At 36.3% G+C, this 10,782-nt stretch overlaps 1 protein-coding gene across 2 annotated transcripts in view; it reads left to right on the forward strand.

The window, feature by feature from the left end:
* Window positions 1-9,453, forward strand: part of Glra2 (glycine receptor, alpha 2) — a 221,083-nt gene extending 211,630 nt beyond the window's left edge. For both annotated transcript variants that reach the window (NM_012568.5, XM_087599033.1), the window contains 1 exon segment: window positions 7,914-9,453. In NM_012568.5, the coding sequence (NP_036700.1) occupies window positions 7,914-8,192 (279 nt within the window). In that variant the 3' untranslated portion in view covers window positions 8,193-9,453.
* Window positions 9,454-10,782: the final 1,329 nt, after the last annotated feature.

Here is a 10,782-nt window from a genome sequence, read left to right on the forward strand (position 1 = left end):
TTATCACAAATAAGGCCACATGAACATAGTGGGGCATGTACCCCCATGGCATGGTGGGACATATTTTGGGTATATACCCAATAGTGGTTTACCTGGGTCTTCAGGTAGATCTATTTCCAATTTTCTGAGGAATCTCCAGATTTATTTTCAGAGTGGTTGTACAAGTTCTCAATCCCACCAGCAATGGACGAGTGTTCCTCTTTCTCCACAGCCTCTCCAGCATGTACTGTTGCTTGAGTTTTTTTATCTTAGCCATTCTGATTGGTGTAAGGTAGAATCTCATGGTAGTATTGACTTGCATTTCCCTGACAACTAAGGACTTTGAACATTTAAGTGCCTCCCGCCCATTCACAATTCCTCTGTTGTGAAGTTCTATACCCCAATTTTTGATTAGGTTGTTGGTTATTTTGTAGGTTAACTTTTTGTGTTCTTTATATATTTTGAATATTGGCCCTTTATTGGGAGTTAGTGAAGGTTTTTTTTTTCCCAATCTGTAAGTTGCCAATTTGTCCTTGAAAGTTGATGTTGACAATTAGAATTCCATTTTAGAAATGATCAGGTAAATTATTGTATTTGTATAGGTATTTGTTATATAGCATCTGTGAATATAGTTTTGGTTAACTACTGTTTTTCCAAGTAGAATGCAAACATTAAGAAAAAGCAGACATTTTTGTCTTCTTACTTACTACCTACTCCCTACTACTCGCCTTGCTTATAATAAAAGCTCAATAAATATTGGTGAAAATATAAATAAATGAATGGCGTGTAGTTTATGAATGTAACTCTGAAATCTCTTCTTCAAAAATCAATAATAGCAGGGTATAGTGGGACAGGTATATAGTCTTGACATTTAGTAGACTGAGTGAGGAGACTCTGAAATTAACGACCAGCCTGGGTCACAAAGTAAGATTGTGTCTTTAAAAGCAATTATATCATTATTCTCTCTTGAAAAAATAAATGATCTATGGATATTAATTTCCTAGAGAAAACTTATTTTTTCATTTACCTCCTCAAAAGACTGAAAATACTGTTTTATTTTATCACCTGTCATTAAATAACAAGGAATAATAATTGTATTATTAATTTCAACATTTTTTGAAAATCTTAATCAGACTCATCATCCATATTGTAAGAGTAAAAGACTTCTAGTATCTTCTAAATCATATAGTATGTATTCAAACCTGCTTGGCTTTGAATCTCAACTTTAGCATTTATTAATAATATAGCAGTTCAGAACCATGTAGCATCTATTGGCCTCAATTTCTCCTATGATTTACAAGGTTGGTTTCCCAATGAGGCTGACTACAAATTTAAGTACAAAATATGTAGTTATGTGGAGGGTGAGGAAAATGTAGCCATAATAAATTATATTTATCTATTATTCATATGTATCAATTCATAAGAACTTACAATATAGAAGAAGGAACTGAGGTTCCCTCCAAATTGAAATAAAATTCTCTTAAAGGAATAAAAACATCCAGGCTTATAATTAAGCTAAGCATCATCTAGCCATCATATTTTGGAAGAGATTTTCATTGAAAATTTATTTGTGTTTGGACTCACACAGTTTCTTAAGGAGGGCTAGAGACTCCATTATGTCCTTGTGTTGATTGATGCATACTAGCCTTGAGTTCCAACTGAGCAATTTCCAGTTATGGCAGAAGGGACACTGATCCAATCAAAGAATTTGGGTGTGGAGTGTGAAGAAAAGATACTTCCTCTACCCCAGCGTTTAGAAATCTTCCATTTTTACTTTCTAGGATATAAAAGTCTGAGACATGTGAAGCACTACAGTATTTTTTTCTTAACATCATGTTCTTTAATTATATTGAAATCATTTTTATATAACAAGTTCACTGTGTTGTAATTCTGGGCAGCTTCCGATTCAATGCATTGCCAATGACGAATGGGCATGTTTAATGACAGGTAAAACAGATGCACAAACTAAACAAAAATAGCAATAAATCTCCAATGGCTTGCAGTGCCAAAGTAGTAGTTTCTACAGCAGACCAAATTGGAGATACTATCAATGCAGGAGATAGCAAATGAATGCCTTGAACTGTGTAGCAGATGAGTCATTTTCTATAGAAATGTTACTAATCAACACAAAATGAAAGGAAAGATAGAGGAGGTGTTTGGTGTTTGAGGTTCAGTGATTAAAGACGGTGGATTTGCAGAAATAGTTAACAGTTCCCAGCTAATTAAACAATGGAGGGGTTGGGGATTTAGCTCAGTGGTAGAGCGCTTGCCTAGGAAGCGCAAGGCCCTGGGTTCCATCCCCAGCTCCGAAAAAAAAGAACCAAGAAAAAAAAATGGAGCTCTGTCAAAAATTCCCAATTGGGAGGGCCTGACTTACATTAGTTGGCATATTTATAGGCCATGTATACAAATTGGTTTTTATTTCAGCTTCAGTTTACCCTTGACTTAGTAAAAGACTCATCTCCATTTTGCCCCCATGAAGGAATCTTGCCACACTGCCAAAACACTTTAGTAAGAACCTACTAGAAAGTAAATTAGTCATTTAGTGTAACAACAACAAAAATCCAAGTCAGTTGCCGTTATGTTTTTCAAAATCAAAACCATATCCTGTGATATGGGTCATAAAAGTAAACAAGAAGATCCTTAACCTTGTAGTCATATCACCCCTTTATCAAGAATTGGGTGGATAATTCCTCACTTCAACAGATAAAATTTGTGGCAGCAAATTTTAAAGAACTGATTTAATTAACCATAACTATGCTCAGAAGAACATTTGAAATACTACTGAATGAATGAGGAAATAGTTTGGAAGCAGAGGGGAACCGTCTTAAAATTCCACCTCACTCATTATTCACTGAGTTTCTATTTAACTCCTACGGTTTGCATAACAAAGTCTAAAATAATGCTATTCAAACTGAATATCCTTCTGTTCTACCTCTGGTACTTAATTGAATGAGTTAATCTCTTTAGCTGTCCATTCACAGTGTGAGTGGAAAGGCTAGAGAAATTCTATGAATGAGCCAGTCTGAAAGGAACATGGATGTGCATATTTAAGCCTTTTTTTTATGTGCTAAAACCAAGTTATAGCTAACTACTCTTTTCTTTTTTCAAAACTCAGGAACCTAAATGAATATTATCTCACTCAAGCACTGATATATGCTTACTTATGAATCTCTAAATGGGGTTAAAAGGGAAAATAAAAATTTGTGAAATTTTAGTCAGGGAAAGAAGAAAACTACAATAAGCTTAGGCAGATAAGAAAATCGTGTGGAGAAAAATTGCTTCCATTTGAAAATTAATTTTAGACTTACTAATATATGATTTGCTGTACGTTTTTAGAGTCAGACATTAGAATTCATGAACACCAGTGGTTTCAAACCTTTTACATTAGAACTACTAGAGGTTAAAGCCTGCAGATCCTAAACTCTAACTCCCAGAGCATCTTTTCCGACTGTCCATGAAGAGAATGTAAGGAGAGCACACAGGAGCATATTTGCAAAAGTCTTCAGCAGCCGCATCAGGGTTCCATGGCTCTAGTGCAATCTTCACATTTTTAGCATGAGGTATCTGCGATCTGAAAAACATAAAGTACACTGCCTGAGATCAACAGTTTGTCAGCCTTCTCCCAGCAAAATCTAAGACCCAAGTACCCCAAGTATTCACAGCATGTTGTGTCTCTCCCACTCTGGTTAATGGTAGTTAGAATTGAGCAGATACCTTTTCCCTGCTCACTACTCACTCTCATTCTGGGATGTGCTCTCCCATTCTTAACAAACTTGTCTCTCACATCCCTAGTTAGAAAACCTGAGGTTGCCTACAACCAATATGACAAGTAGGTTCCCTCCTCCTTTTAACCTACGTGCTGCACCCTTTCTTGCATGAAATAAATCCAGATAGTTAGGAGACAGTTAGGAAGGCACTGTCATAGTTAACTCATATGTTTACTCCATATTTAAAACATGTATTTGAAACTTTGAACCAGTTAAATCATTCACATACTTTCTGATTAATGTTTTCTTTGAATGAGCTTTCCGTTTTCTCTAACTTGTCTTCAACCCTCGAGAATTTCTGTTCCATGTATTATAATATATTGGTGAGGCTGACAGTTGAAGCCTTTTATGCTCAGCTTTATTTTTACCTGGATTTTCTTTAGTGATCCTATTTGTTTGTTAAATTCTGACTTTATGTCTTGTTTTCATTATTTTATTAAACTGCTTTTAGAGACTTCATTGAGGGATTTACTCATATTATCCTCTTCAACATCCTTGAACATATTCATAATTGCTATCTTGAAGCACTTTTCTTGCCCTTCAGCTATATTGCGTTTCTAGGATGTATTATGATATAGATGCAGGCTTCTGGTGGACTCTTTTCTGCTCATAGTTGTGATTTTGCACTGGAGTTTATGCATCTAGAGTTATGATGTTTGACATGTTTCTTAGTGATATCTAGTCTTGTCTTTTGAGGTAGATGTTCCATTCTTTTGGTTGCTATTGACTACTCTGCGTCTTAGGCAAATGTGGTGGGTATGGGCTCTCTAGTACAGAATTCTGTGGCTTGGTGAGTGACAGAAAGGAATGAAGACAGACTAGGATGAAAGCTTGAGAGGGACCTCTGGAAAGAGCTAAGGGAACCCGGGTTCCATACCAAGAGGTAGGGTCCCCAGGAAATGAAGGTAGAATGGGAGAAGGGACCCCTGCAGGCAAGCTGCTAGGGACTAACTCTGGAGAGATGATAATAGAGAATAAGGAGGATTTTGAAAATCTCCTACCCAAGTCCCAGACTGGAGCGGCTATTATGTCCCTGGTAAAAAGTGTTTCTGGGGATCTATGGCTGAGAAAAGAATGGAGATGGGCTAGAAGGTAAGGCTGAAAGGGAAAGAGATAGACTGGGTGTTCATCAAGGGGCAGACTCTCCAGGGAATGGAGGTGGGGTCAGAAGAAGGCCTCCTGTAAGGAGGCTGCTACAGGAATAAAGATGTCTAAGTCATTCACATTTTAAGAAAATGAAAATATAATATTTCAATCTGAGTGCAGTTTGACCATTTATTACTGAGTTCATGCAGTTGTGCACATAGAACTACTCAGAAGTCAGGTTGAATATTCTTTGCTAGATTCTATACAATGTAATATCTCTAGGTTATCTTTCCCATTGCATTCTAAAAATCTATACAGTAGAGCTCCAAATACATTAACTGTCTCACACAATCTAGTCAAATTCTTGACACAAAATCAACACTCAACTCATTTCTGGATGAAAACTTCATTTGCTTTTAGTAAGCCATGGGACATCGATCATTAAACTAGCTTCTATAGGATAATCTAACAGGAATCACAGTAAGGAAGCATGTGTTTATAATGTAGCAGTTTCACAATTACTTTGTAGAACTTAGGTCTGATTCATTGTGAGTATAGATGGGCTGATTAAAGGCTATAACTAATGTATTTATTGATTGCACTGGAGTCATTTGCTGATAAGAAAGATGAAGAATTCATGCCTGGTACTGTTAACAAGAGAAACTATCCATGGCCAATAAGGTTATGGACTCTAGAAGAGAACTTACTACTGTTACGTCCATGTATTCTTACAACCACAGATAAGTGTACCTTTCAACTTTCACCAAAGAAGCTTCATTTTGCAGCAAATAAAGACCATTACACAACTGGTCAAAATGTAGAGAACAAATGGCCATGGGGTGCCTATTCTCAACAGATCCATCTGCAATATAACTCTCATACCAAAGGCTCAGGGGACATCATACAAGAGGAGGTAGAAAGGTCCAATGGGCCAGAGAACCAGGACATCTGCTGTTAAATAGTATATTTTATGTATGACACAGAGCTTCACTGATAAAAATCTTAAAACTGAGGTCACCTTAACAAAACCTCACAATGATAGTTGATATCCCAAAATGAACAGAGGAAATATCCCAAGGCCCCATTCCTAGATGAAGAGCTATAGGCTATCAGTGACTGCTAAGAGGGGGAGAATCAATCTCCATGAATAACCCCTCGATAAGTTATCCAATCCTAGATAGTCAGCCCTAAACTTGTGTACACACAGACAACACTAGACAGAATCAGCAGAATATACTTACATAAACACACATATGTAGCAATAGTCATTAAAGAAGAAGAGGTCGTGAATTTGAGAAGAGCATGTGAGAGAAGTTCAAGTGAGGAAGTGTGGGAGGAAAATGCAGCACTCATGTATATAATTCTAAAACAACAATAAAATAAACATAGTATCAGTGAATGTTTCAAATAAATGAGCCCTCTGTTTCCTAGTCTGACTTTCCTAGAGATCACATATACATATCTGTGGCATGAAGTTTCTACAACTACTCACACTGACTAGCTCTCTAGCTCAAATTCTAAGGTATTGCCAGGTTGCAATGGCATATTTAGCCATGTTTTGGGCTTTATCACAAAAGGCAATTTATCACAATGGGCAGTGTTGATAAACCAAGTCTCTAAGGGCTCTATGGAACTCTATTATTCATTTTCAATCAGTGTGTATTTCTCATAGAAGGAAGTAGCATGTACTAAGTAAGACACATGGAAGTCAATCTGTTTTCCTTCCTGACTTCTGCAATGGTTCATCTGAGCATATGAACTATAATCTACCCTAACTGTTCTGGAGTGCTTACATGTCTCTTTAATCCATGCACGACTGTCTCTCTCTCTCTCTCTCTTCATTTTGTACTCAATGAAGTAGACTAAAAATATATACTCTTTACCTATCTAGGTTTTCCTGTGACTTTAAAAACTCATTTGAATGCACTAGGTACAATCTGTCCTTCTCACTCCATTTGGGATACAGATGAGCTTACATTCATAATATGTTCCAAGTTTTCTATTTGACATACTTTTTATATCTGACTGAAGGTACTACAGGCATGCAGTTAGCAATGATAAGCAATTGGAATACCAAGAATACCAAGTTTTCTTGTATTTTGGGAAACATATCCTTACTGTTATCCGTTAAGTTTGAGGATTACATAGTATTGTAAGAAGTAAGCTAGCTTAAAGGGAAGATAATTTATCCGTGACTATTTATAGATAAGTTGGTATCAAGTAAGTCATTAAATCCCACCATTTGATTCCCTCTTTTGACTCAACTATACACTCTGATCCCATTTGTCTCCAAAGTGATTTGTCTTTCAGACCAAGTGATAAAAACTATTTTCTGTCTTGCATTTAATTTGTGAAGACATAATCACCATAAAACACTACCAGCATTGACTAAAATGGTATGCTTAAATATGGTAAAGATTCTTCTTGGCCAAAGAATCAATGTTAAAAATCAATACTGGAAACACTGTGCTACAGATATACATGACAAATGATGAATATTTAATCTCCACTGTGTAGCTTAAATGAACCAGGGGCCATAGGAGAAACAATATAATTAACGGGTGGGTCTTAATCAAATGTTAATTAAATAACCAAACCGTAAATGGATCATGGTACTAAAAGTTCTTAACTCAGGGGCAAGTATATAGCAGTAATTCAAAAAAGGTGTTTTTGGAGAAAGAAGAAATGAATGAATGACATTCCTTCATATATTTCAAATATATCTTCATATATTTATAGTATAATACTAGAAATTTGGAAATTGTTTTTGAAACAGTCTAATCAAATTTATAGATTGGTAAATAAGATTTGGAGAACTTAGTACTGAATATAGCATAGGTATTGGTGTTTGTTGATTAATTAAAATGATCATAGTCATTAGTTTTATATTTAATTTCTCCACTTGAAAAGTTAATGAATTATATCTGTGCTATAAATAATTGAATTGAACTTAAAAGAGCTCTCCCTATTTCAAGAACCTCCTACACTCACAGTTAACTATAATTCATCCTTATAATTCTAAAGAACCTTCCTTCAAAATTGACTGACAGTCTGTGCTTCCTGTCTCTATTCTGCCAGGAAGAAGATGTTACTCGTGAAAGCCGTTTTAACTTCAGCGGTTATGGGATGGGTCACTGCCTCCAAGTGAAAGATGGTACAGCTGTCAAGGCTACACCTGCCAACCCACTTCCGCAACCCCCAAAAGATGCAGATGCTATCAAGAAGAAGTTTGTGGATCGGGCAAAAAGAATCGACACCATATCTCGAGCTGCCTTCCCACTGGCCTTCCTCATTTTCAACATCTTTTACTGGATCACATACAAGATCATTCGGCATGAAGATGTCCACAAGAAATAGATGTATCCTATTGACCCTGGGACCTTCTTTGCCTAAGTGTTGTGCTTGTAAATACACAGTAATAGTGTCTTTATATTGCTTTGACAGAGAACATTGAGGGTGGGGGGAGGAAAATCATGAGGGTGGGGTTTCTGGCACCTACATGACAAAGGACAGGTTCTATGGGCAAGGAAGAAAACTGCACAAAATTAAGGTGTTGCAGAATCACATGAGCATAACTCCCATCCATAGTCTATAGCATTGTTCTTTCAGAGGACACATCACTCAGACATGATATGCAAGGTCAAGTTCTTGAGGGCTGGTTATCTTATGGTTTGATTTGACAAGTTCTGGTTCTGAAAGGTTAGTTTAATGCACACACACACACACACACACACACACACACACACACACACACACACAGAAAATGCTTACCATCTGACAATAGTGACTACCATATAGTAAATTGAGGACCAAACTTTTTCAGGAAAATGCTGCCTCATTTTTAAAACAAGCCTCCTGAGCTATGATATTTACAATGTCTGTAATTAGTGTTTCACCCAAGAAATCCTTTTGTGGGTTGTAAATTCTTTCTACAAATCCAGGAAACAACAACAAGATAAACACAAATGACTAAGAGCAGATTTCTACTCTGCTGTCTGTGTAGGTGTGCACTTTGATATTATTTTTCTTTCCTAGATATAATGTGGGGGCTTCCTTGTGTATTGCGTAATTGATTTACTGGTATATCCTCTTAAAAGAAATGCTCATTTTATTTTAGATCAAGTTAGCATATTATGTATATTTTTTCACTTTGGCTATACTTATGTGTGACTTTAAGTGCCCAAGTGTAATTTAGCTATTGCAGCTGCTATGCCACAGTATTTATGGAGACGGTGTGTTGTGATTGGTGTATCTCAGAGTAGCTCAAACTTCCCATTTCTGCCCTCATTGTAGCTGTAACTACTAGTCCTAATGTTGACTGACCTGTAATTTGTACTTTCAATCCAAGTGAATATCGTTTTAAATATCCTTGATTAACTGAAAAAAATTCAAACTGTACTGTGATTTTCATAACCCGTTGCCTTTTCGGTATCAGAGCTACGTGGTTTGAATCCTGGCTACATGTTTTAAGTAAGAAAAAAAATATGTATTTTTGCTTACTCAAAAGACAACCTGTAAAGTTATATGGAAATAATTACATTTTACATGTGCTGTAAAAGGGATTATTTTAAAAAAGCATTTGTTCAGTTTCAATAAAGGTAAGTGTGCCACCAAGTTATCTAGAGTCTTTCAATTTTTGTGCTAAAATGCAAATCATTTATGTGGCAATAATGATTTAAATGTTTTGGGGTGAACTTCCTCGTAAACTTGAATTGTTTATATAGCTAATATACTATTTTTCTTTTTATGGTAATTTCTGTTATTCTTGAGAATTTCATACATATACACATTGAAATATGCTAATATACATTCCTTCCTCACTCTTATTAATACTTCATCCCCAAAGCACAAAGAACATTATAGAGGAAGAAACAAAAGGATATAAGAATTGAAGGACGAGGAGGGATGCTGTGAACTACTGTCTGCTGAACATAGTAGTGACAGCTATTATATCATTGATGCTTATACATGTCAAGATAGTTTTTTCATTGTAGAAATACAGAATTAGGTCGGATAGGGTGACACACACCTGTAATCCTAGCACGCAGGAGGAAGAGGCAGAGGCAGAAGGCCAGAGTATACTGCATGGAAAATTCCAGAGCTATGTGGAAGACCTCTACTACAAAATGAGAGAGAGAAAAAGAGAGAGACAGACACAGACAAAGATAGAGAGACAAAGAAAGAGAGACAGACACAGAGACCGACACAGACAGACAGACAGACAGACAGACAGACAGACGAGACAAGGAGACAGAGGCAGATTTTCAGATGCAGCAAGACACAGAGATGAAGATGCACAGAGACAGAAAGACACAGAGACAGAGAGAGACAGTTAGAGGCAGACACAGACAGAGACACAGAGACGGGCCCAAACCCACAAGGAGAGATGAGGGGCATTAGTAGTAAACAATATGAAAAAAATGTAAAACTGGGTGCTTTTCTGTGAGACATGGAAAGTTTCCAAGCCACCGAAGAACAATAAAATCTGACAGTGAAATGAAGCTTAAAAGATCAACTGTTTCTGTTGCCCATCCATATTTCAATCAGGAGTGGGAGGGTCTAAGATAAAAGAAAAATTCTGAGATCCTAAAGTAAATAGAGTTAACTCATTCTAACCTTGCAGATTTTCCATAACGGAAAGGATGTGCTATAATAATTCTCAAAATGCTCACTCATAAGTGAATGGTTATGGCCTTGAAACGTATTTAAATACTGAAACTTTTTCATCCAGATATAGCAAAGTGGACAGAAGTATGAATTTTGCAACAGAGACTAGGTCAGATATCTATCAATGTTGTGATCTTAGATTAAATGCCTAACTTGAAACAGTTCATAGTTTCAAAAGGGTTTACTAAGAAAAATGAAGTTGAATTCATTATTACCATGCTTTACCCACCCATAAATTGCCAAAAGTCAATAGATAGTAGAATAGCTGCTATTGTGAATA

This window comes from Rattus norvegicus, chromosome X, assembly GCF_021556685.1.
Source record: "Rattus norvegicus strain SHRSP/BbbUtx chromosome X, alternate assembly SHRSP_T2T, whole genome shotgun sequence".
Taxonomy (NCBI): Eukaryota; Metazoa; Chordata; class Mammalia; order Rodentia; family Muridae; genus Rattus; species Rattus norvegicus.